The 27,735-nt window shown below is 42.4% G+C and overlaps 1 protein-coding gene across 1 annotated transcript in view; it reads right to left on the minus strand.

Moving 5' to 3' along the window:
• Positions 1-5,205: 5,205 nt before the first annotated feature.
• Positions 5,206-27,735, minus strand: part of PRAG1 (PEAK1 related, kinase-activating pseudokinase 1) — a 61,861-nt gene continuing 39,331 nt past the window's right edge. Inside the window, exons 4-6 of the mRNA XM_060762716.2 lie at positions 18,894-19,051; positions 12,863-13,593; positions 5,206-6,470 (exon numbers count right to left, since the gene is read on the minus strand). Coding sequence (XP_060618699.2) covers positions 5,448-6,470; positions 12,863-13,593; positions 18,894-19,051 — 1,912 coding nt within the window. The 3' untranslated portion in view covers positions 5,206-5,447. The remainder of the gene's footprint in view (positions 6,471-12,862; positions 13,594-18,893; positions 19,052-27,735) is intronic.

Consider the following 27,735-nt stretch of genomic DNA (forward strand, 5'->3'; position numbering starts at 1 on the left):
GAGGGGGCGGAGTGTAAATAAAGATGATGATGATGATTAGAAACACAAGATCACTCTGCTGACTGTTGTATTGGATCACATGTCGGACACTTCCCAGGTGTCTAGGACTAGGTGATGTATCGTTGAATAATGCATTCAGATCCCAGTAAGGTCGGCTTTTGCAGCTGTCAGATAATTTTGTCAGTGCCAAATGTGTTTAAGTACAGGTCAAGGTCTTTAGGCACTGCACCCAGTGTGCCGATCACCACTGGGACCACCTTTACTGGCTTGTGCCAGAGTCTTTTCAGTTTGATCTTTAAACCATCATATCATGTCAGCTTTTCTAGTTGTTTCTCTTCAATCCTGCTGTCGCCTGGGATTATTATTATTATTAGTTGCAATTTTCAGGTGCAGATGGGTAGATATAGATGTCCACTCTGGCTAATAGTAATCTGGCATAATGTGGATTTGGATCAGCAAAGTTACAAAGATTACATTGATGACATAGCAATAGAGTCAGCAATAGTATCCCTTGGACCAAACTGAGCCAGTTTAAGTCTTGCTTAGCCTTCAAACTGTCAACTTAAGTAACCAAACAGTTTTTGATGTGGGGAACTTATGATGCAGACAGTACACTGCTTTGGAAAGAAGGGAGTTAAGAGTGTTAATCCTAATCTTCCAACATAATTTATTATTGTCCAAGAATACTCTCCTTTCTAAACCTTGCCAGGCTGCTTATCCATTCTGGGCCCTTCTGGTGTGCAGTTCTTAAAAGTATGCAACCTCCCTTTGGCTACCCTATCAGTTTTGTATGGGAAAGTGGGAAGACGTCCAAGCCAGCCACACCGTGATGAACAAACCAGACGCTGCTTTTCTTATGCATGGCACAAAGCCTGCAGTGTGAAGGCTCCATTGTTCCCCTCCTTCCTCTGTAAACAATTTGACTGGTGGGGTTTTAGGGTTTCCTTGACTTCACATTTCTTGAAGTAAAGGATGTTTATCAGAGCATGGGCCTTTACCCTAGAAAGTCAGGGCTTTCACCATCTCCTGCAGCAGAGAAACACACATGTATACAAGGAAACGACAGGCAGAGAATTACAGCGGGAACAGGAAAATGCACCTTGTGAAGTAGCACTTGAGAATTTCATTTTCTATAAGCAGCACACAGTGTGGTCCCCGGGTTTGTTTAAGCATCCCCCCGCAAGCCAGTTCAGCTTCACCATGCTCTTCAAGCAGACCTTCGCATTTTGTGTCTCCAAACAGCCAACTACAACTTCTGATGTTGTGAACCATTGTTCATCATTTTGAGCACAAGGCTACATTAGGCTACATGAGTTTTCTGGGCTATACAGCCATGTTCCAGAAGCATTCTCTCCTGATGTTTGCCCACATCTATGGCAGGCATCTTCAGAGGTTGTGAGGTCAGTTGGAAACCAGACAAGCGAGGTTTATATATCTGTGGAATTCCAGGGTGGGAGAAAGAACTCTTTTCTGCTTGAGGCAAGTGTGAATATTGCAGCTGGCCACCTTGATAGCACTTTTCGATCCACTCTGCTGCCTGAGGGATCCTTTGTTGGGAGGTGTTAGCTGGGCCTGATTGATTCTTGTCTGGAATTCCCTGTTTTTTGAGTTTTGTTCTTTATTTACTGTCCTGATTTTAGAGTTTTTAAAATGCTACTCAAGGTCGCCATTTGCAACATTCACACTTCCCTCAAGCAGACAAGAGTTCTTTCTCTCTTCCTGGGCACTCCACAGATATATAAGCCTACCTGAGGGCATACAAATATTGTGTGGACAATTTGCAAGACATCTGGGATTTCACAAAAGGGGTACATAGAATCATAGAGTTGAAGGAGACCATATAGGCCATCTAGTCCAACCTCCTGCCATGCAGGAAAAGCACAATTAAAGCACAATTGATGGTCACTCAGCTTCTGTTCAAAAGCCTTCCAAGGTACTGAGGAGCTATTCCTGCATCTCGGGATTTCACCTTGCATGAGCCAGTCTAAGACACTTCATCTCTCCCTACTTCTCCTTTTCATCCTTGTTGTCTGCATCAGTCTGACTTCATTAGTTATTTTTATTTTAAAAAGAAAAAGGTGATTACATTTAGTATGTAAAGTGAGTTAGGCTGACCTGCTCAACACCAATGTCTAAAGCATAAATGAAGCGTCTGTGGCCTTTCAGAATTTGGCCTGCAGCATCCTTACAAGTTGATGCAGCAGCAAAGGTCAATGCAATGTTAGACGGCATTGACAGAATTAAAGTGTCTAGATTGAGACACATTCCATTCTCCTTGGTAAGACCTCACTTGCAATATTATTTTCTAAACACCATAAAGTTTAAGCTGGATATGGACAAGCTGGAACGTGCCCAGAGAAGGGACAAATACTATTAAAACCAAATCCTATGAGGAACAGTTGAGGAGTGTTCTGTGGGTTGCCTGTATTTAGCTTGGGAAAGAGAAAAGGGAGATACAATATCAGAGCCACCTTCAAACATCTAAACTGCCAACTACAGAAAACCAGATGGTTGGCAGTTCAAGCCGTGGGTTGGGGAGAGTTCCCGCCATCAGCCCTAGCTTCTGCTTACCTAGCAGTTTGAAAACAGCAAAGTCAGTAGATAGATAGGTACTGCTGTAGTAGGGAGGTAAAAGGCACCCCTGAAGACATGCCGGCAATTCGATCAGGAAAGGCGTCCATGGACAACAGGCTCCTCAATGTGGAAAAATGGGACAACAGCACCTCCTTATGGCCGAATTGAGCACAGCCTCCAGATGCCAGAAATGAAAAAGAAGGAAACCTTGCCTCTATGTATTGTCTGTCTTTGTTAATTGTATAATGGCATTGAATGTTTGCCATATATGTATTCTGTAGTCCACTCTGAGTCCCCTTGGGGAGATAGAGCAGAATATAAATAAAGATGATGATGATGATTATCAGCATCATCATGCAGAAGACCAATCCTACTCACAGTGATGATTCAGACATAGGAAGGAACTATATCATTAAATAGCAATTAGTATTGTCTATGCCATAGTATTTCTGATTTCTATGTATAGTTGTGATGGTTGGAGACTAAGGTTGACAGGAAAAGAATCAACTTATTTAAACCATGGAGGAGAGTTCTATGGATACCATTGACTACTAAAAAGGCAAATTAAGCATGAATGCTTCCTGGAAGCCTAAATGAGACTGTGGTACTTTGGACATATCATGAGATGAATTGACTCATTGGAAAATATTACAACGCTTAGTAAAGTCAAAGGCAGTAAGAAAAGGGAAAGATCACATGACAGGTGGCTTGATTCAGTCAAGTTTTCAAGACCTGAGCAGGCTAGTCAAATAATGGTCTCTTGGAAGTCTTTTCCTTTTTGGAGTTGCCAAAAATCAAAGTCAATTTGATGGCAAATAATAGCATGCAGCTTTCGAGGATCTACTCTTTTTTGCGTATGATTTTCTTTCTATTCCATTTTCCCCTTCAAAATGGCAAAATGCATCTCTTAGAATGAGTCAGTTTGAGTGCTATGCTAACCTTTGTAAGCTCATGCAGAAAGAGGACAAAATGGACTTAAAAGGCTGAAAATGCTAGAAGCTGAGAGAAACCCATGGCGGGTTTCTTCATCCCTCCCTGACACCTGGGAGGGGTGGAGGACCCATTCCTAGAATGCACTGCAACCCAGATGCTTTCTTGTGATCGACCAGGACAGCTATCCAACTCACAGGCCCAGGCAGATCTAGTGACCACAACAGAAGCTACCATAATTACAAGTTTAAGAAAGGGGTTTAAGAGGAAGGCTTTTTCTAATCTAGTGGGGGGATTCAGAGGAAAGGTTTGCTTTAATATGAGCTTGAGAAACACTTCTGAAGCTAATTCCCAAGACTTCAAAGCCCCAAATCTTCTTGCTGTGTTTCACTTTCCAAGATCTTATCCTACCCTGAATCCATGTATCCTATGTAGGTAGTAATTGAAAAAGGCACAGTAGAGTTGGAACAGGGCTGAAAGGAAGTTCTCAAGCAAACAAAACTTTGATAGTGTCGGGGTTCCTATCAGCCTTTCCAGGCTGAGGTGGAGTTGGAGTGCTGCTTTTTAGGAGACTGTGGTGCAGTGGTTCACAACCTTCCGAATGCCGTGTCCTCATGTTGTGGGGACCCCCAACCAGAACATTATTTTTGTTGCTACTTCATACCTGTAATTTTGGTACTGTTATGAATCATAATGTAAATATCTGATATGCAGGATGTATTTTCATTCACAGGACTAAATTTGGCACAAATACCCAATATGCCCAAATGTGAATATTGGTGGGGTTGCGGGGGATTGATTTTGTCATTTGGGAGTTGTAGTTGTTGGGATTTATAGTTCACCTACAATCAGAGAGCATTCTGAACCCCACCAAGGATAGAATTGGGCCAAACTTGGGACACAGGACTCCCATGACCAACAGAAAATACTGGAAGGGCTTGGTGGGCATTGACCTTGAGTTTTGGAGTTGTAGTTCACCTACAGTCAGAGAGCACTGTGGACTCAAACAATGATGGAGCTGGACCAATCTTGGCACAGATACTCAATATGCACTAATGTGAGAGTTTGGGGGAAATAGACCTTGACATTTGGAGGTTATAACTGCTGTGATCTGAACCCCTCCAATGATAGAATTGGGCCAAACTTCCCACACAGAACCCCCGTGTCTTGAAGGGACTCCCTGGCGTGAGCCTCTCTCCAGCCTCGCACGCTATCCCTTGCCTGCACACGAATATCACACTGCCATAAGTTCAGCACGCCTGCTCTTCTCTCCCCAGTTAAGTCTCAGAAACAGACCTCCCCTTGGTTGAGAGGCCAGCCAATCACAGCAGAGGACGACTTTTGGTGGGAGGATTCGCCATCTGTTTCCAAAAAGGAAGAGAGGTGAAGAGTTATTCGGCTTTCTCTGCCGAAGGGGTTCCTAAGACCATCAGAAATATGTTTTCTCTGATGGTCTTGTGCAACCCCTCTAAAACCTCTCCTCACAACCTCCCCAGGGGTCCCGACCCCCAGGTTGAAAAACGCTGCTGTCATTGGAGAGGATTTGTTTAAATATTTCACATTTTACAGAGAATAAGCTTCTGCTCCAACAATGAACAAATGCAAAAGTAACACGAGAAAGCCTTAGCAGAACAAATTCTTCCATATTAGGAAAAGACAAAACAAATGGCAAGAATTACCCAGAAAACAACACACTTGGTAGAAGGTCGAAGGTACATTATTTATCATTTCACAACACTCACAATAATTTCACAACACTCATGAAACATCTACCAGTTGTTTTTATCTTTTTGCATTGTCTATGAACCATGGTATGCCTTACCCAAATACAACTGCACAAAGGGGATTTAAGATGTGTACCATTGTTTTCACAGTTTCTCCAATAAAGCTCTTGATGCCACATCCCTCAGAACTGCCCCCCCAATTGAAAGACATTGTGGAAATCAAAGTAGCTGAAGAAGTGTCAGGGACTTAGAAAGAGACACTGGGTCTGCAGAGGCTAAATACTGACAGCAGAGCCAATCCTCCAGCTCAATTCTACGCTCGGTGTCCACAGCCCGCTCTGCAAATTTCATCATTAGCAGTGCCCGTTTCATGTCAATCCAGTTGTGAAGAGCCCCACGGAGGGCCTCCTCGTGGTTCAGCGGCTGTTCGGTCAAGTCCTTTCGGGGACCCCAGAGCAGACACTGCAGTATCCGCTTGGCTTCCCCAATGCGAATGCGTTTGATCGGATCGGCTTCCAGCAGCAAGTGAGCAAGTTGCTGGAGCCCCCGAGAATAGATGGAAAGGTTGGGGAGTGGAGGGAGATCATCTGGGCTGTATTCCTGTCCCCGGAGGTGGGCCTTCACTTCAAATGGGTTGGGCTGGTGGAGCAATTCGTAGATGAGGATGCCGGTTTGGAATTCATCAAACTTTTTGTACTGGGAAGCAGAAACGATCTCAGGAGCTAGCCGGGCCTGGTTCTTTTTCCCTTTCGACTCGGTTGCAGTTGGCTTCTGCTTGGCTTTCAAAAAGTTGCTGATGATGAGCCTTGGCAAGTGCTTGTCCTCTTTGGTTTTGTTGCAGCCACTCGGGCGAGGCCCACAATGTACCAGCAGCAGGTTCTCCAGGCAGAGATCTCGGTGGATTACGCTGTACTCTTTGAGGTGCTCCAGCCCATTGCAAAGCTGCAGGAGCAGGAAACACACCCGCCTCTCGTACAGCTCCGGCTTCGCTTGGTGGAAGGCCCTGCTTTCCCTCACAAAGTCAGCGGCAGTTTGTTGGGGCACTTCTCGCGTGATGACGACCACGCAGTCCTGTTCAGAGGCCACATGGGAGGGGCCCTGGCCCTCCATGGGAGCGCTTTTCAGCATGCTGGAGGGCACCGAGGCGACAAAATGGCCACAGTCCTGCTGGATGTTGTAGTGAACAGGAACAGAGGGGCTGCAACAGGAAGTGGCAGCTTTCGTGTCTTGAGATTTGCATATCTGTGAACAGAAAGGAGAAAATGTATTGTCGAAGGCTTTCATGGCCGGAATCACTCAGTTCTTGTGGGTTTTTTCGGGCTATATGGCCATGTTCTAGAGGCATTTCTCCTGACGTTTCGCCTGACCTCACCCTCTGAGGAAGCTTGCCATAGATGCAGGCGAAACGTCAGGAGAAATGCCTCTAGAACATGGCCATATAGCCCGAAAAAACCCACAAGAACTGAGAAAGGAGAAATGTGGCAGAAATAAAAGGCTAAGAAGGTAGCTGCAAGGGAAGGGGATGGGGAATGAATGTAAAGGAGCAAAAGTCTAGTTCCAGAAAAATATTGCTTCACAAAGGCTTAATTTCAAGCAGAGAGGCATAACCAAGAAAGCGGTTTTTCTGGGAAGCAGAGGAACATGGATAACAACATCTAGAGCAGTAGTTCTCAACCTGTGGGTCCCCAGGTGTTTTGGCCTCCAACTCACAGAAATCCCAGCCAGTTTACCAGCTGTTAGGATTTGGGAGTTGAAGGACAAAGCATCTGGGAACCCACAGGTTGAGTACCACTGCTCTAGAGTTTAAGAATGTTGTACGCTTAGATTATAACTCTCACAGTTTCCCATGTGATTCAGGGATATATGAAAATAAGCCATATTTTTCCATTCGGATTGTTCAGATTAAGGACTGGAGTAGAAATGTCATTGAATCACATTGGTTACTTTTACACCATTTGACTTTCACAGAGCAAGGAGCTGCAACGGGAATATTTGGCAGAAGTGATGGCAAGAGGAAGGCGTTTACATTCAGCAGATACTGAGTCCCAGGTCAGAGATGCTCTAAAGCAGGCACGGGCAAACTTTGGCCCTCCAGGTGTTTTGGACTTCAACTCCCACAATTCCTAACAGCCGATAGGTTGTTAGGAACTGAAGGAGTTGAAATCCAAAACACCTGGAGGGCCAAAGTTCGCCCATGCCTGCTCTAAAGTCAAGGCAGGCAACTCTGCCCTCTAAATGTTGGACTGCAACTGTCTATCAGCCCTAGCCTGACTATGAAATTCCAGGAGCATGTGATAACTCCATTATCCTGGAGCCAAAAGGGCAAATTCTAGGTAACCGAAGGGTAACAATATGAGCCGTCGATTAGATTTAGGAAACATCATGACATAAGACCTGCTGAAGATCATGAGACACATCATCTCTCCAAAGGAACAACCTGTCGGTGTGAAATTTTCCAGATTCTTTGGGGGCCAAAGGTTATAAAAACACAAGGAACTACACACAGTGAGAGAGAAATTACTTGGGACTCATGGAGTTGCCTACCTAGCTGTCCCTTGGGAAGTGTGACTGCAGGCTGGTCAAAGCTATACTGACTTGCTAATTCCCTAACCCAAAAGCAAAGAAAATCAAAACACACTGCAGACTAATTCAGCCAGAGAAGTCAGCCATAGTAGAGCACCTGATGAAGCAACCTAGAAACAGCATATTATTTGAGAACACAGAAATGCTGGACCATTCTTAACAACCACCATGTCAGACTACACAGAGAAACCACTGAAATCCACAAGCGTGTGGACAATTTCAGCAGAAAGGAGGAAACCATGAAAATGAACAAAATCTGGCTACCAATATTTTAAAAACTCTAAAATCAGGACAGTAAATAAAGAACAATACTAAAAAAGCAGGGGAATTCCAGCAGAAATTGGGGCTGCTGCAGTGCAGCAAGTTAAACCACTAGCTGGAGGAAATCTGCTGATCAGATGGTTGGCAGTTTGAAGCTGCGAGTTGGAGTGAGCTCTGCTGTTAGCCTTAGTTTCTGCCAATCTAGCAATTCAGAAGCATGCAATTTTTCCAAAGAGACAATCTGTTGGTGTGTAAGTAGATCAATAGGTATTGCCTTGACGGGAAGGTAAAAGGGTGCCCCATGCAGACATGCTGGCAAAACATGATCCGAGATGTCTACGGACAACAGGCTTCTTGGCATGGAAAAATAGAACAAGAGCGCCTCCCCATGGCTGGAGTTGAGCATTGCCTCCAGACGCCGGAAATGAAAAAGGGGAAGACCTTTACCTTTGTCTGTGTATTGTATGTCGTTGTTGTTCACTGTGTAATAGGCATTACATGTTTGCCTTATATGTGTATATTGTAAACTGCTCTGAGTCCCTCCAGGGAGATAAAGCAGAATATAAATAAAGTGTATATTAAATCTATGCTTTATTCTTACAGTTTTCTTCCCTAGCCCTGACCACAGTTGTCCTTCCAGTTTTGACTTTTTGCAGTTTTGACTTTTACAGATTTGAATATTCACAGGGGTAATTAAAAATCTCTAAGACTCTCTAGGTCCTCCATTGTGACTCTATGGATAGTTTCCTCCATTCATGCTGGGGGATCTAGACATATCTAGGGAGAAAATACCCCTAGGAATCTGTAGTTTCTCCAGTGCAATTCTAGCTCACTCTGTAAAATTCCATTAGCATTTATCATTTGTTTTATAATGGTTTTGTTATTTTCATTCCATTACTATGTTATTATTAAGCATTTTATTTGATGTTATTGTCTGTTTTATATGTACTTTTGCTTTATTGTAATTGTTTGGGCTTGGCCTCATGTTAACCAGCCTGAATCCCTCCAGTGGCGGGCTATAAAGAAGAAGAAGAAGAAGAAGAAGAAGAAGAAGAAGAAGAAGAAGAAGAAGAAGAAGAAGAAGAAACACAACAAGACGAGTCCACAGCAGACAAGATCACTCTGCTGGCTGTTGTATTGGATCACACATCGGACACTTCCCAAGTGTCTAGGACTGTGTGATGTATTGGCGAATAATGCATGCAGATCCAGGAAGGTGGCCTTCTGCAGCTGGCAAATGGTAATTTTGTCAGCGCCGATTGTGTTTAAGTGCAGGCCAAGGTCTTTAGGCACTGCACCCAGTTTGCCGATGACCACTGGGACCACCTTTACTGGCTTGTGCCAGAGTCTTTGCAGATTATTGTTGTTGTTGTTGTTGTTATGTTCAGCTTCCAGCAGATGCTGACCACAGAGTCATGATAGAAGGCTTAGAAATTCCTGGAGTGGTGTTCTCTCAACTAAAAAAGCAATTTCTTCATCTGTGGGTTTTCACTTTCATGGGGGTTCTGTACTCCTAACTCCTGTGAATGCAGAGGGCTGATTGTACTGCAAACATGCGTCACAGGGGAAAATGGGCTCAAGAAGGAAAATTGATAGGTGTTGAAGGGTTGTACAACTTCTTTCTTTGAAATTGTCTGCATATTCGGTTCTGCAGACCCACATTCTCAGTCTTTGGTCTTCTGTCAAATGTGTAGTTCAGCCTTGAGATGAGGCTTTTGAAGTGAAACTGCTTGGGCTCGGTTTCCTGCCAATCCTGCTCATTATTTTATCTTTTGTGAGAAAAAGATGAACAGTGCCTTGGCTCCCAAGGATGACAGGGGCCTTGTCTTTGCTGCTCACACTTTGAAAGAGTCAGGCCTGTTGAAGCTTGACTTCCTCAGTGATCTGATCTATAGCTTCTTTCATGCCTGCAAGCCGTGCCACAACATCACACGGATCGGGTGCGGTGGGGAAGGGGCCCCGGAAAATTCAGCTGCCAAGTCTTCAAACTATTGTCTATTAGAAATATTCCAGCAATGGGAATGAAAGCATTCCTAAAAAATTGCCTAGCTACATTTCCCCATTTGGAATCCATGCACAGCAGCCAAGCTTACATCTCCATTCTTTTGTTGGAGCTTCAGTGTGCTACTGTCTGCCAACGTCAGACAATAAAGGCACATTTTGTAATGCAGGGACACATGCGTGTGGTCTGCCGGGAAGACAAAAAATGGTTTGTCTCATTCCTTTGCAAGCACACCCTTTCTGTAGTAAGCCTCCATTGGGAATCCAAACCAAGGGAAGTAACTTGAGCGACAGGAAGGCTGGCCTTTGTGAAACTGGCATCTGTGCAGACGTCGGTGCGTGCAGCGCATTGAAAATGAGTGTCACAATTCACACTGTGTAAAGAAAGAGGGGCGCAAAGAGAAATTATGCAGGCTTTGGACTCAGCCAGTTATGGGTTTGTTTCCAGGCCTCTTTTGCTTGCTGTAGTTCTTACATATTTTAAAAAAATGATTTCTAGGTTGGCACTGCCGAGAACACTCTGTTGTTGTTGTTTTTATTCGTTCAGTTGCTTCTGAGTCTTCGTGTCCTCATGGACCAGCTCTCATCAGAGCTCCGTGTTGGCCATCACCACCCCCAGCTCCTTCAAGGTCAAGCCAGTCACTTCAAGGATACCACCCATCCATCTTGCCCTTGGTCGGCCCCTCTTCCTTTTCCCTTGCATTTCCCCCAGCATCATTGTCTTCTCTAAGCTTTCCTGTCTTCTCATGATGTGGCCAAAGTACTTCATCTATGCCTCTAATATCCTTCCCTCCAGTGAGCAGTCAGGCTTTATTTCCTGAAGTATGGACTGGTTGGATCTCCTCATGGTCCAAGGCACTCTCAGTATTTTCCTCCCATACCACAGTCCAAAAATGTCTATCTTCCTTGCTCAGCTTTCCTTATGGTCCAGCTCTTGCATCCACAGGTTACTATGGGGAATACCATTGCTTTAACTATGCAGATCTTCATTGCCAGTGTGATGTCTCTTCACTATTTTATCGAGATTGGTTATTGCTCTCCTCCCAAGAAGTAAATGTTTTCTGATTTCCTTGCTGCAGTCTGCCTCTTCAGTAATCTTCACACCTACAAAGACTTCACTGCTTCCATGTTTTCACTCTCTATTTGCCAGTTCTCAATCAGTCTGGTTGCCATAATCTTGGAAGGAATTTCTCAGCGAATCATGTCCCATGTCTCTGAACATCCTTTCACTAGCAACCTGTGGGAATGTAGCATCCCATAGATTACAGAGATATATGGGATTGTCCCTTTTTTGTATTTCATCTGATAGAAATGTTGATGCCAATACTCACTACCAGCCCAAGTTTGCTCTATCTGGGCTATAAAGGCTACAATAGCAAGTAGATAGCAGTGAACCCTATTGGCTGCACTTCAGTTTCAGGAGAACAGTTCAGAAGAACAGTTGCTTGCAGATCAAACAACGAATGCAACAAAAGCTTCTTTCCTGTTCTTTAATAACTTTTGGACCAGTTCTTTGGAGCTGACTCATGATCTGTATTTTAGTTTCAGTTCGCACTGGCAAGAGAAAGAGTAGCTGAGCAAAAGAAAAAGCCCTAGATCAGTGGTTCCCAACCTTTTTTGATCAGGGATTACTTCCAGGAACCACTCTCCAACATTAGATTCGGTTTGGTTATTTGGGGTGTTGATTCAGAACATTGCATCGGATAGACCACATCAGCTCTAGTTTCTGATATAGCACATATGCCATCCAGTAATCGCCATCTGCTTGCCCACAGAAAACCATATTTAATAAGTCTTGACACTATAAGAGGGTGTTGCGAGACGAGTTGCTCTCGTTGCAGCGATGTAGTAACAGTGAGGCTGCAGACCATATTTTAGTTCTTGTGAACCACAGGTTGGGAATCACTGCCCTAGACACTGCTGACAAACAAAATTCCCTCAATCATTTTTAGCAATCATCTGAAAATGTATTTTTTTTTAAAAAAAGGAAAGTTTCTAGTCTTCATGATTGAAGACAAATTTGAAAAATGAGGTCAACATGTGACTTGGGGGAAAAAAAACAAAGGTCAGGAAAAAGATGACTACCATTATGGGCAATACAGATTCGATCACGAAACACAGATAGCCTCAATTTTAAAAAATTGAAAGAAACTAAATTTGAGATTTCAAAATCTCTAAGTAAAATATGCAACGTATTTCTAAGATCAGCCTTCACACCTGGCCAAAAACAAGACAAACATTTTCTACTTCTTCTTTTAGAGACAATGGGATACAGGGAATCACAGGCCTGTAAACAGAATGTTCTGTTCCAGATAAATTGATATAAAGTGTTATTAATGACAAAATTATCAACAAAATTAAAGGACAAGTCCTGACGAAAAAGAATCAACTTGGTTTCTTGTGCTATATATACAGCGTCCCTACTTTGCGGATTTTCAGTTTTCGCCGGTGGTCCTGGAACGTAACACCCACGATAAGTGAGCGAACACTGTATACGTGTGTGTGTGACAAAGAGAGAGGGAGAGAAACATGGGGAAGAGTGTTACTATGTGTGAGAGGGCAACAGAGAAACAGGGACACTCTGCAGGTTCTATGTGACAGAACAAGAAGGAATGAAGCTGTACAGAGTGGATCTGCACAAGGCAGAACTATGCGACCTTTCTCAAATGTTGGGTCTGGTTTCATCCCATCATTAGCTTTACCATCTTTTCCATCAATGACATTTCCTGGAAGTCATCAACAAAGAAAAGGTGTTCCCTTTCTTCATTATGGAATAGCTGCTTACTTACCTTCACGGCATAGGTGCTCAAGGGGTCCTTGGAGCAGGTGGCACAGTAATATATGGCATCTCCTGAATCACAACATGGCTTGTTACATGTCAGTTTGAAGAGCGACCAGTTGTTCTCACTGAAATGCAGCTCACTCTTCTGGTCACGCATGAAACAGTCTTCGCATTTGGAAACAAGACGGCGTAAGGATTCTGCGTAGAGCCCTCCCAGCTTGGCATACACCCCTTCCTTGTTGTCAATGTTACTGAGGAGGTTGTGGAGCTGGAGGCTGGACCCGGAGGAGGACACCTGGGTGGACATACTGTGCTGGGAAGAAGAACGAGGGGGCAAGTTTTTGTTCTGGCTACAGCAGGCATTGCTGTTCTGACTAGAACACGGAAATGGGAAATTGGATCCTTTGAAAGCTTTCTCGAAGGATTCAGAGGAGGAAAATGTCCGGTGGTTGACCCCCAAGTTAGAGCCAAAGGAAGACTCTTCTCGGATACAGACATTGCTTTCTGACTGGCTGAAGTTCAGTTTGGGGCTGGTTGGGGGGATGGCTGCTCTAGCTGGAGAGGCTGGTCCCCAGTAAAAGCCATCGGGTGATGAAACAGCTCTGCTGACTGTTTTCTTCTGTGGCAGAGGGGGTGGTTGTAAATCTTTGCAAGGTGTCCTGTCTCTGCTGGAACATGAAGAGAAAGGAACCGAAGGAAAGACCTGCTTCCCTGCATGGCTCATTTTGCACAGTTGTCCTGAAAGACATATAAGTAAACCAATCATGAGGCAGAGATTCCTACCAGCATAGAAAAATAAAAATGCTTGACGTAAGTATCAGGTTCTGCTTATACAAGTCATCCCATGCAAGCATAGCATAAGAAAACAACCTAAAGGCTGAGAATGAAAATAGGGGTTGAGAGAAATGTAGTGTGGCATTTTGTGCAACACAACTGAATCAATCTTTGTCAAGGAAGATCACTTGGGCCCTATTTCTGTAGCTCCATTCTTTAGAATGGGACAGCAGTGGTGTGGAAAGTAACCTCCACTCAAGAAGAGGCCTCATATACTCCCAGGCGGAGCCAGGAAGAAGTGATAGTGAAACCCATTAGAAGTCTTTGTCATGGGCAGTTGAGTTATTTCAGAAATATAACAAAAATGACAGGGTGTGTTGTGGGGGGGGGGGGTACCTTAAAGACACCAGATCCTCTTTGGCCTTGGAAGCTAAGCAGGGCCAGTGTGGGTTGATTGCGGACTACCAACAAATACCAAATGTGATAGCAGGCATGGGATACACTAATTTGGAGGTTGCATGGTGGGTTGGATCAGGGTGGGTGGGCTGGGAGGGAGGGGGTTCTCCCCAAGTCCCCTCCCTGCCCTTTCCACCCCTTCCTCTTCTCTTTGGAGGCAGAAAGTCAAAGAAAAACAGGAAATGTTTGTATCTTAGCCTTGATCAGGATGAGATGGTGGACAGAAGAGAAAAAGTGTATCTATTAGACCCTGTATTGCCTACTCCTGATATAGAATCCTAGAGCTGGAAGAGACCCCCAAGGGCTATCCAGTCCAACCCCCTGCCATACAAGAAGGCACAATCAAAGCACTCTCAATAAAAAGCCTATGTGGAAAAGCCTCCAGAGACTCCACCACATTCCCAGGCAGCCTATGCCACTCTCCAACAGCTCTTACTCTCAGGAAGTTCTTCCTAATATTTTCAGCCTAATCCCTTTCCTTGCCATTTGAACCCATTGCTTCCTTGTGCCCTGGTCGCTAGAGCAGCAGAAAGTCAGTTTTCTACTTCCTCCTCCTTCTCAATGGGACATCATTTGAAATCTTGAAACATGGTTCTCATGGTCCCTCTCAACCTTCTCTTCTCTTGGCTAAATATCCCCCAGGAGGAAAGGAGGAAGGAAAAAGAGAAGGAAGGAAAGGTTGAAGGGAATGGAGGGAGGGAAGGGAGAAGGAAGGAAAGACAAAAGAGTAGAAAGGAAAGAGAAAGAGGGAGAGAGGGAAGGAGGGATGAAAGAGGGAAGGAAAGAAGAACGAAAGGGTGGAAGGGAAGGAAGGATGGGAGGAGAAAGAGGAGGGTAAAGAAGGGAGAGAGGGAAGGAAAGACAAAAGAGTAGAAAGGAAGGAGAAAGAGGGAGAGAGGGAAGGAGGGAGGAAAGATGGAAGGAAGGAAGAATGAAAGGGTGGAAGGGAAGGAAGGATGGAAGGAGAAAGAGGAGGGAAAAGAAGGGAGAGAGGGAAGGAAAGAGAGAAGGAAGGAAGGGATGGTGAATGAGAGGAGGGGCTGCGAAAAGAGCCCAAGGGGGCGCATTTGGGCCCCATGCTTGGTTTCCCTTTACCTGTGCTATAGGCTAAATTTCAGAGGCGGGAACTACCTCTGACTATTCCTTCTCTAAGAAAATTCTATGGAATACATGAGGTCACTGGAAGTCAAATTGAAGGTTCATGTGCACACACACATGACAAAATGGAAGGAACTGTTTCACCCCACAACTCCCTGGAATTAATCTCTGGAATGTTTCAACCTCTCTTCTCATCAATAAAATAATGTCAACAGATTCCAAAATGAGCACCCAGGATCACAATTATGAGCTTTCTTTATTTTATTTTAGATTTATTTTTATTTTAAACTGCTGAGAGATGAAGCAGAAAATGTGTAAAGTGACATTTAAGGTGTCTAAGGTATAAGTAGAGGAAATGTTTCAAATACTTTTGAAAGCATGGGTAACTGTTTATGCATTGCTTATGGAAGGATAACATATAGTACTTCGACAATGTACTATGAATTATGATCTCTTGCTCTATGTGGAAGTCTTCTCTTCCTTCTATTTTGTGAAGAATGAATACCAGTAATAATTCTTTGTGTTCTCAATGACTCATTGTCATGGGTCTTATACTTTCACAGAGCCACACTGAGAACCTTTTAGAGCTGAATAGCTTTTTGGTGGGAACCCCACTCTGAACTTCCAGTGTACATACCTAGGTGTGGCCAGTGCTATATTGCCTCCAGTCTTTTCCGTCTGCCACAAAAACAACATTGTGAAGAACATTCCCAGTTGTCATTAACCTTTGGTCTTCATTGCTAAATATCTTCTTTGAGGGGAGGGAAGTGTTCTGTATTTTCAAACTTGGACTGCTTTTTTTAAATGGTTCGTCAGACCACTCCTTAGTATCAAGCTGACTTTCTTTTGTGTCTGGCTTTGGTTTGATTTTCACATTATTGTCTTGGTGACCTCAATAGCTGCATGACCTTGATGTGGAACTTGCTTTTGGTAAGTTCATTTGCAACACACTTATGTGAGTTACAAAAAGCATAAGAAAGGCCAGGTTGCTCACCTGTAACTATGATTCTTTGAATAGTCATTTGTCAACTCACACAAACTACCCTTTCTACACTTGAATATATGCTAAATTGCTGAGGAGGATAAGGAACTGTGGCCCATATAGACAGATGCACTGAATGTAGTCCACGCTCTGGTTACATCCCATATAGACTACTACAATGCACTCAACGAGGGGCTGCCTTTGAAGACTGTTTGGAAGCTTCAAATGGTCCAACGGGTGGCAGCAAGGTTACTAACAGGAGCGGTGCTCAGGAAGTACACAACTCCCCTATTGCGCCAACTCCACTGGCTGCCAGTTTGCTACCGGGCACAATTCAGTGCTGGTTTTGGCTTTTAAAGCCCTAAACGGTTCCGGCCCAGCTTACCTGTCCAAATGTATCTCTCCCTATGAACCAGCAGGAGCTTAAGGTCATCTGGGGAGGCCCTGCTCTCGGTCCAGGGTGGGGGAAACAACTCTTGTTTGTTTGAGGCTGGTGTGAATGTTGCGATCGCCCACCTTGATTAGTATTTAATGGCCTTGCAGTTTCAAAGCTTGGCTGCTTCCTGCCTGGGGAAATCCTATATTGGGAGGTATTAGCTGGCCTTGCTTGATTCTTGTCTGGAATTCCCCTGTTTTTTGAAAGTTTCTCTTTATTTACTGTCCTGATTTTAGTTTTTTTAAAATAGCCAGATTTTGTTCATTTTCATGGTTTCCTCCTTTCTGTTGAAATTTTCCACATGCTTGTGGATTTCAATGGCTTCTCTGTTTGATCTGACATGACACCTGCCAACAAACAATCACCCAAGGCAGGAAACAGCCAGGCTTTGAAGCTGTAAGGCCATTCAATGCTAATTAAGGTGGCTAATTGCAACATTCACATCGGCTTCAAACAGACAAGACTTCTTTCTCCCACCCTGGAAATTCCACAGATACATAAACCTCACTTGCCTAGTTTCCAACAGACCTCACAACCTCTGACGATGCCTGCCATAGATGTGAGCGAACCATCAGGAAAGAATGCTTCTGGAACATGGCCATACAGCCCAGAAACTCACAGCAACCCAGTGATTCTGGCCATGAAAGCCTTCAACAACTCACTGAGAAGCGATCAGATCAACTGCAGAACTACTGAAGGTAATCATGGAGGAGTAGGTTTTGAATTGCAGGATCATAAAATGTTAAATTTTTTATCTTCGCTTTTGTATCTCACTCAGTAAAACTGTTAGGTTTTCTTTTCTCTATAGATATGAAGAAGTCACCTTTGTGGCCAGTGACTTCGTCACAAATGCAGGCAGTAAAAGAAACACCTGGAAGATCCCTTACATAAGTAACCATGCAATAGGTCTGAATGCAACTGAGTTTGGATTGGATTGAATAAAGCTGGATTTCTTGATATTTTTTTTCTAGGAAAAACTTAGGGCCCTTCTACATAAGTCATATAATCCAGAATATCAAAGCAGAAAATCCCACAATATCTGCTTTGAACTGGGTTATCTGAGTCCACACTGCCATATATTTCAGTTCAAAGCAGATATTGTGGGATTTCCAGCCTTGATATTCTGGCTTATATGTCTGTGTGGAAGGGCCCTTTGAAGAAAAATAAAGAAAACCAAGGTAAAAAACCAGAACTCAAAGCATAGCTCACCTGGAGTGGACCTTTTCCCTTTCCTGATTATGCTTTAAGGCTCCCTATTTTTTCCCTGGACAAAATGGTCATGTGTTTCTTGTCTTGCATGGAGCAGCGCTCTGCCTGCATTTCAGGAGAACATGCGGAATTTGGTGCAGGAAGGGATACTGCTAGGAGGACCCTTTGCGAGGACTGTGAGAGCTGTTCAGCAGTGGAACTCTCTGCCCTGGAGTGTGGTAGAGGCTCCTCCTTTGGAAGCTTTTAAATAGAGGCTGGATGGCCATCTGCCGAGGGTCCTTTGAATGCAATTTTCCTGCTTCTTGGCAGGGGGTTGGACTGGATGGCCCACAAAGTCTCTTCCAACTCTATGATTCTATGATTCATTTTAGGTACTTCTGCCCTGAATGGCTGAAAACAGATGGCACATGTTGCATTTTCAGGCTGGCCATGGGTAATGGCAAGCTTCCTACTCTGTGGCTTGAATAGAAAATGCAGCAGGCTGCCAAAGGTAGGAAAAGGACTCATGTCTCTTTTCTGCTTGAATTCAGGCCCTTTCAAAGAGTGTTATGAACAAGAAGGGGCTTTGTGGCTCGAGCAAAACGGCTCAGTTCATTTTCGGACAGAGTAATGCAATGCTACATTAGTTCCTCATTTTGAAACTCACCAAGTTGTGATAGCTGCAACCATATTTTTAAATATATATATGAAAGCACTCGGTTTGAAACCTGTTTACGAGGACTCGCGTGCTGCATGCAACCTGTACAGCCATGTGGCAAAGGGGGACATTCAATCAAATAAAGGAACGGGCCTGGAAGACAGAGCTAGTGTTTTGAAGATAGAGCCAATGTTTTGAAGACAACCTGGCTCCCTGCCATAGAACTGGGCAATTGCTGCCAAGGACGGGCAAAGCCAGAACCAGGTAAATATTTGAGCAATGTGGTAAGCTACGTGAAGGCTCCGAAAGAAGCAAACTTGCTTAGCAACAGATGCTGGTGTCAGGATAGGCATTATTTAGCAGGGTAAGACAGATACTAATAAGTGGCATTTCCCAATTTTTTCTTACACAAGTCTCACATTAATTAATGCACACTATTTAATTACCTCCATTGGTGAATGCATTTGTTTCCAAATCCAAACTGTCCGTGGAGCCGGCTTGGAAAGTGACATGGATCCCCTGGCAAGGGGCAGTGAGGTTTTCCACAGAATCACTGCTGTGCCTCTCAAACTCCGATTTACTTTGGTTCATTTTCAGAAAATGCCTAGAAATTCCAGGAAGAAACAAAATGCAATGAGAAGACTATACTTTCCAACAAGACATGGTTGAGGAACGTGATTTGGTCTACACAAAGAGTCCCTGTGGTCCAGCTAGCTTTGTTGCAATTTATTCTCCTCTTTTCTCTGGTCCCAATGTTGTTGCTGTTGTTGTTTTGTGTGCTTGTATTATCAGCACACAACATATCTACACTGACATATAATGCAGTTTGAATGGCATTATAATGGTCAGTTCAAACTGCATTATATGCCAGTGTAGACAGGGCCTCTTTGCACACAGGTAATACAAGTGCACAAAACAACAGCAGCAACAATATTGGGATCAGAGATGATAATAATAAAACTGAATTGCATTGAACTGGATTATATGAGTCTACACTGAATGCAGTTAATTTGCATTCCGAAACTGCATTACATGGCAGTGTAGATGGGACCAGAGTAGCACAAGAGGACAAAAATGAGTAAATGAGAACATGGTCTCAATACATGAAAATAACATGTTGTTAACATTAAGCAGGACTCAGACCACTCTGTGCCAAATCAGGCAAAAGCTTCAGAAAGCCATATAAGCTGCTTTCAGGAAAAGGAAAGGGGACACAACTGTAGGAAGCAGAAGAATTTGCACCTGGCAGTTGATCTACACTCCCATATGCTCCAGATTATCTGCTTTGAATTGAGTCTACATTGTCATATAATCCAGTTCAAATCAGATAATCTGAATTCAGAAACTAGATTATATGGCAGTGTAGATGGGGCCTGAGAAAACACACCAAGGGGTTGTCTGCACCAGTAATTCAGCTGTAAATCAAAGTATTCTTCCCTGGATTCTGCCTCTTAGCGCCACATTTACTCCCAATAAACTAGATGATAACTGCATTGATAGCCTCACATTTCCCATGCTCTTTTTTCATGAGTATAGGCCCCTTTAAATATCTTCCAACACACACTAAATAGGTAATCAGATGTAACCCGCACCTGCAAGCAGGCAATGTCAGACTTTAAAAAATAAGATATGTGCATAATTTACGGTGGGAAGAATCCTAAGTCCTTATCTTGTGTCCATTTTTTTACCTCAATGAATTTCAGAGGCAAGCTGATGCACATACTGTACCTGCAAATTTCCTATTTAACATTAGGCCCTCTGATGTGCCTTGCTGCACCACTATTATTTTCACATCTGCATTTGCAACAAAACTAAGTAGGGTTTTTCCATTTCTGGAATGGTTTTCTCTGCATGCGGAAGGCAAAGTGGCAGAATCTCTTGTATTGTCTTCACAGAATACCTTTGCAACAAGCACTTAAGAGCACTGTGCTGATAAATTGCAAAAAGGAATGCTCACTGACAAGGCAAAGCTCCTTTCCGATTACATTGGACCTCCTACCTACCTCTTTATCTGTAGCTCAAAAGCAAAACAAAAACTCGTGTAGTCATTTTCTCACCAAGCTATTATTCACTGAAAGAAAAAGCTATTTCTTTCCTGTAGTTATTCTTAAATTGCATTGCTTTGCAAAAAGGAAAAAAAGCACAAACATATTTCTCAGTCATATTTATAGAGTTTCTCTGATTTCAGTGGATATAACCTATAATTATAATTTGTACAACTATTACAAGTTGAGTATTCCTTATCTGGTAGTTTGGAATGCGAAATATTCCAAAATACAAAATTTTCCATATGTGATGCCTTTGTTTTCTGATGGTACAATGTTGACTGACTGTTTCATTGCCTTTGGGCATTGTGTGTAAGATGCACATGAAATTTAAATGAATTTCATATTTAGAAGGGACCTATCTCCAAGCTATGTAAAGGTAAAGGTTTTCCACTGATATTAAGTTTTCCACTGATATTAAGTCGTGTCCGACTCTGGGGGTGGTGCTCATCTCAATTTTTAAGCCAAAGAGCCGGTGTTGTCAGTAAACGCCTCCAACGTCATATGGCCGGCATGACTGCATGGAGCGCCGCTACCTTCCCACTGAAGTGATACCTATTATCTACTCATATTTGCATGTTTTCAAACTGCTAGGTTGGCAGAAGCTGGGCCTAACAGCGAGAGCTCACCCCACCGATTCAAACTACCGACTTTTCAGTGAGCAAGTTCAACAGCTCAGCGGTTTAACCTGCTGCGCCACCGGGGGTTCCAAGCTATGTATACATATGCAAATGCAGATATTACAAAAAACAAACAAACAAACAAACCCTGAAACCCAAAACTCTTCTAGGTCCTAAGTATTTAGGATAAAGAATACTCATATATATATAAAATTTACATACAATAACAACTTACATTATAAACAAAACACAAAACAGTAAACATTTTACAAACACATAAACCCACCACCAAGACCTGAACAAGGAATACTCAACCGGTACTATTATTTTTTTGCTTTAGGTCATTTCCCCCTTCACACCAATGTGCACATATACCTGCCAACCATGTGGTCTGCTAAACAGAACTCTATCACTGTCCACAAATGCTTATTCTGCATTGTAATACAGCTGGTTTCTAACTAATGCCACGAGATTATTTTGATTGCAGCAGATAAACAACATCAGGGCAGGAAATGGGAAACAAAAAGCCACAACCCCACCCCATAGAATGAAGTAATATATCTCACTATCTTAAAACCATTAAATCCAAAGGCTAAATTTAGATAATTTAGGGCTTATCTACACTAGCCTTAAAACCCAAAGTGGAAGAAAAGTGGCTCCTGGAAGTGCAAATTATGCCCAGGGATTTGTGCTCCTTAACCCAGGGTTAAACAGGGCTGAATCAGTTTAGTCCCATATTAAGGAAAGTTGGGGAATGCTCCATGGTTTCACCAAAACTATGGAGCAACTCGGCACTTTGGACAGAGAATGGGCAGCCAAATGGCTCCAAAGCAAACTGATTGGATGTCCATATGGGCTGGTGCCACCATCACCTGACAGCGCAGGGAAAAGAGAACAGACCAGCCTTTGCTGATGTTCCTGGCAACAAGTAGAAGCTCTTCTGGGTCTCTGTGGCTTTCTTACAGCAGCAGCAGCAGCAGCAGCAGCAGGAAAGGGACAGGGAAGGTCCAGTGGGGTCATACTGGTATTAGCCCAGCAGGATTGTAAAAACCCTTTGCAAGCCAGGAATGGAGATGGAGATGATGATGATGATACTATGTAACACAAGTTGAAAAAATCTGTTCCTGGTTTGGAAGTGTTATTCCTGTTTAATTGTACGGTGCTTACTTTGAAAGTAAGCACCGTACTCCAGAAACTTCATTTTTGTGACTGCCACAAACTATGTTGAATTGGTTGAGACTCTCTGAGATATTCATTTAAAAACTATTGCAAAATGTGCTGCAGGGTGTCCCGCAAAAACAAAGTTTTGGCGGTTTGATACACTTTTTAATGTTTTTATGACAGATCCAACTAGGAAATGACATTTATAACCTATCATGTAATTATTAACTTGATTTATTTATTCTCCCCTGGGGGATTCAAGGCACCTAACAGCCATACACTCTAATGACAATTTAAAATAAAGCAAATACAAAAAATAATAAAACCCAATTAAATATTTTTGTATGGATAGAAACTTAAAATCAAATTAAAATAGAGTAAATACAATGAAAATTACATTTTAAAGTGACCATCCTTCCAAAATTTCACTCACAACCCCACCCCCAGCAGTGTGCCCCTCCTCCCCCCCCAAATGCCTGGAGGCACAGGAATGTCTTTACCTGCCTATGAAAGGCAAGCAGAGATGGGGCCATCTTGGTCTCTCTTGGGAGGGAGTTCCATAGTTTGGGAGCAGCCACAGGAAAGGCCTTGTCTCTTGTTCCCACTAAAGGTGCTTGAGCAGGTGTTGGGACAGAGAGAAGGCCCTCCCCAGAGGATCGTAGATATCTATCAGGTTATAGAAGGAGATAACCTTGACCTAAGTCACAAATGAACACTTCTATAGCTACCAGGGTCAGTCTGGAGCATGGTAGCATTGCAGAAAGTATTATGTACTTCATTTTATTTATGGATGATATATCTTGTGTTATATTACCATGTTTGCTTAGCCTTTGACGTCTTTTGTGTTCTATTTTTATTTAATTTTTGCATTTTATATGTCTATTATCATGTATTTTGTCAGTTTTATATTGTTATAAGCTGCTCTGAATTCCTTTGAGGAAAGGGAGCAGGATACAAATAAAGTTGTTTATTATTATTATTATTATCATTATTATTTCTACTCCAGATTGGTCCTGAACTATTTCTAGGTGTAGATAGGCCCTTAGACCCTGTACAGCACTTCATTTGGCAAATACAAAAAGTTTCCACAAAATGAAAGGTAGTCAGAAAACAGCTGGATGAGGAAAACGTATGTTGCTAGTCAAGTTGAGTAGGGAGATTATTATTGGGGGGGGGGGGGGGGAGGGGTTGGACAAGATTGCAGCAAATTACTCGAATCTAATGCTAATCTTTTTTGGATAAATGACCTTGCCAAAATAGGGTGCACACTAGCTTTGTGTTGCATGGTAATCTTAGTGCTGAGGCAAAGCCGAAGGAGATGATGTTCTTCAGAAGCTCCCTTCAAAGGACCTCATCTCTAACTTCATGGCCATGGCTCAATGTTATTAATTCCCGGGATTTGTAGCTCTGTGAGACATCAGCTTTCTTTAGAAAAGAAAGCTCAAAATCTTGTAAAACTGAAATCCTTCTGACTCCATAGCACTGAACAAAGGCAGTTCAAGTAGATTCATTATACAACATCGCTGCACCCCAAGGCTTTTCTTTCCATTGCTGGAAGCTTTGGTGTCCTAACACTTTTGTTTTTAAAGAAGGAATTCTAAACAGGCAGCAACTGCAATAGCCATATTACAAAGAGGTTACCTTTTGCTGTTTCACATGACTTTTGGCAGCAAATATATTATTTTGGTTTCAGGGTTTTGAAAACAGAGGTGCACATTAGATTCGATGGCATATTAGACTCGAGTAAATACGGGTAGCTTGTGAGACAACTAAATTATCTACTTATTTTTGCTTTGCATCTGTATTGCTTGCTAATGAGCTAGGATGTGGCACCAAACCAAATCAGGAATAAACCAGAATGCATGTGTCACACAAACCACAATCAGAATAATTCATGTATGGATGTGGCCTCTGTCAAATACCATATTGTAGTCTCTAAATAGTTGACTACATGGTCACAATATCAAATTAGTAGAAGATTGATGTACTAAATATCAGACGAGAAAAATATATGTTCATATTCATATTGTCATTATATAATAAATCTCATCCTAGATAAGCACAAAGATTGTTTTTAGAGATCTCCTCACACAAACTTACAGACAATATGCTAATGTCTGTAAACAATTTATCTCTTCTGATTTTTCAGGAGCTAATAGACAACAAACTTTTCCCACTGAGGTCAATAGGATTTAGGATAGTTTAGGATTATAGCCTTTCGAACCCCATTCAGAAAGAAAACAATTACCTGTTAAAGGAAAACATACATTCATATAAAGTTCTATAAGGCAACTAACTCTATTATTAAAATCCACAATAACTATTTAAAAAATAAAGTACTAAAGCACTAGGAACCACCACAATTAGCATCCAGTTAGCCACAGATAACTTACCATCCCAGCAAATGATGTAAAACCAGAACGTCAAACTTTTTTTCAGGAGTGTCTGACATCTTAGCTATGCATCACACCAACAGCATCAGATCAATGCAATAAATCAATGGCAAGGCTTCACAACTGGAAGTCCTTTTCAAAAGCTATTCACAAAGTATAGCAGCACTGACTGTAATGAAGTCATATGTGAGGCAAGCTCTCTTTATTTCCTCTGCCCTCGTGCCTTGTGCAAATTGCACTTTCTGAATAGAGGTAAAACTGAAATAGAAATCATTGCTGCTTGGGAACAGCAGTTCCGGGTCTTTGCTGCCATACAAGAGAATAACCCCGGGGACTTTCAGTAAAGTAGCGGTCTTATTTTATATAACCCTGCAAAAGTACATGCCATTTTTCAAAGTAATGATACATACGTACAAACATGTGCGTACATTTGTACATACATACATACATACATACATATTTTTAAGTAAACCTCCTCCCCAAATCTAAGCAGATCACTTCTTAGGGGAACCTATAACATAATATATAATGTAAAATATACATATTACTTACTAAAACTATTAATACAATATTTACTAATACAGCATATATATACATATGTGTGCGTGTGTATTTTCAAAATAATTTAATATTTAAGTGTGTGTCATTTTTAAGTACACATCTTCCTCCAAATCTAGGGAGATCACTGCCCAGGGAAGTCTATAACGTAGAGGAGACAGAAAGGGGAATGGAGGCTGGCGTTGTCAAAACATTACAAAATGAAGACAAATCTAAGAATATGGGAATGTTTTTCTGAGCCATTATCAGCTCAGGCCACAACAAATATAAGTGAACTGATATCTTTTTTATTATTACACTGATGAATAAGTTGATGGCTTTGTTTCATATCTTCTTTCAATTGCCCTGCAATTTCTAGACTGCAGAGTGAGACAATGAAAATTGTTCACAATTTGAGCTCATATTTGTTGTGATAGGGATTTCCTTGTTACTGTCTCCTCCATTCTTTGGATTGTTGTTGTTGTTCATTCATTCATTCGCTTCCGACTCTTGGTGACCTCATGGACAAGCCTATGCCAGAGCTCCGTTAGCCGTCAGTAACCCCCAGCGCCTTCAAGGTCAAGCCAGTCACTTCAAGGATGCCATCCATCCATCCTGCTATTGCTCAGCCTCTTTTCCCTTTTCCTTCCAATTTCCCCAGCATAATTGTCTTCTCTAAGCTTTCCTGTCTTCTCATTGTGTGGCCAAAATACTTCATCTTTGCCTCTAATATCCTTCCCTCCAATGAGCAGTCAGGCTTTATTTCCTGAAGTATGGACTGGTTGGATCTTCTTGCGGTCCAAGGCACTCTCAGAACTTCCCTCCAACACCACAGTTGAAAAGCCTCTATCTTCCTTCGCTCAGCCTTCCCTATGGTCCAGCTTTCTTCTTTCACCTTGATTAGAAGGCTCCTCGGTTCCCCCTTGTCTTTTGACCATCAAAGTGACATCATCTACATATCTAAGGTTGCTAATGTTTCTATTCATAGGTGACTACAGGGAATACCACTGCTTTAACTATGCAGATCTTGGTTGCCAGTGTGATGTCTCTATTCTTCACTATTTTATCGAGATTGGTCATTGCTCTCCTCCCAAGAAGGAAGCATCTTCTGATTTCCTGGCTGAGGTCTGCACCTGCAGTAATCTTTGCACGTAGAAATACAAAGTCTCTCACGGCCTCCGCGTTTTCTCCATTTATTTGCCAGTTATCAGTCAGTCTGGTTGCCATAATCTTGTTTTTTTTGATGTTTAACTGCAACCCAGCTTTTGCACTTTCTTCTTTCACCTTGATTAGAAGGCTCTTCGGTTCCTCCTCGCTTTTGGCATTCAAAGTGGAATCATCTGCATATATAAGGTTGTTAATGTTTCTATTCTTTGGATACCTAATCTGTATTTCTAATGGCTCGTGTGAAGTTTTAAATTTGCATCAAGTATGCATACTCTCAACAGAACATTGTAGCACTCGAGACACAGTATAACTGGGACACAGTTGACCGTTGTCAAATTTGACCAACTCAGGATGGTGTACGAAACAGTGTTGTGCAGACACTCCTTGTTACTATACCCCAGTGGTTCCCAACCTTTTTTTTTTAACCAGGGACCACTTTGACTAGGGACCACTCTCCAACGTTAGTATCAAAAGGATTAAGAATCAGTTTTTGGTCAACTTTAGATTCGGTTTGGTTATTTGGGGTGCCGATTCAGAAAACTGAATTGGATAAGACCACATTAGATCTAGTTTCTGATACAGAACATATGTCATTCAGTAGTTGCCATCTGCTCACCCACAGAAAACTGTATTTAATAATCTAGAGCTGATGTGGTAGTAGTAATCTTTCATGATTAGTCAGCCTCTCCCCCCCCCCCCTGACATCCCCATTGTCTCGGCACTATAAGAGGGTTTCGCAAGACTAGTTGCTCTCATTGTCATGTGGTTTCAAGGCAACGGTGTAGTAATGGTGAGGCCGCGGACCAGATTTTCGTTCTTTGGGACCACTGGTGATCCAGGGACCACAGGTTGGGAACCACTGCTATAGCCATATGAAAAATCCAAAAACTGTGTAGGAACAGCTAGAAATCTCGTATATCCAGACCCAGTTGAATCCAAGTTCTCTTGTGTTAATAATAATAATGATAATGATGATAATAATAATAATAATAATAATAATAATACACAAGAGAACTGGGATTCAATTTGAAAATACATCACACAGTCCTAGACGCTTGGGAAGTGTTCGACTTGTGATTTTGTGATACATAATCCAGCATATAGATCTCGTTTGCTGTGACATACTGTATTTTTGTGTCAGTAAAGTAATAATAATAATAATAATAATAATAATAATAATAATAACAATAACACTTTATTTATATTCCACCCTTCTCACCCCGAAGGAGACTCAGGGTGGATCACAGTACACATTCACAGCAAACATTCAATGCCGTTTTTTGGATGGGACAAAGACACTAATGGACATTACCCTGGACGGGACAAAGATACCAATGGGTTGACCACTAATGGACATTACCTCTT

Source organism: Anolis sagrei, chromosome 2, assembly GCF_037176765.1.
Source record: "Anolis sagrei isolate rAnoSag1 chromosome 2, rAnoSag1.mat, whole genome shotgun sequence".
NCBI lineage: Eukaryota > Metazoa > Chordata > Lepidosauria > Squamata > Dactyloidae > Anolis > Anolis sagrei.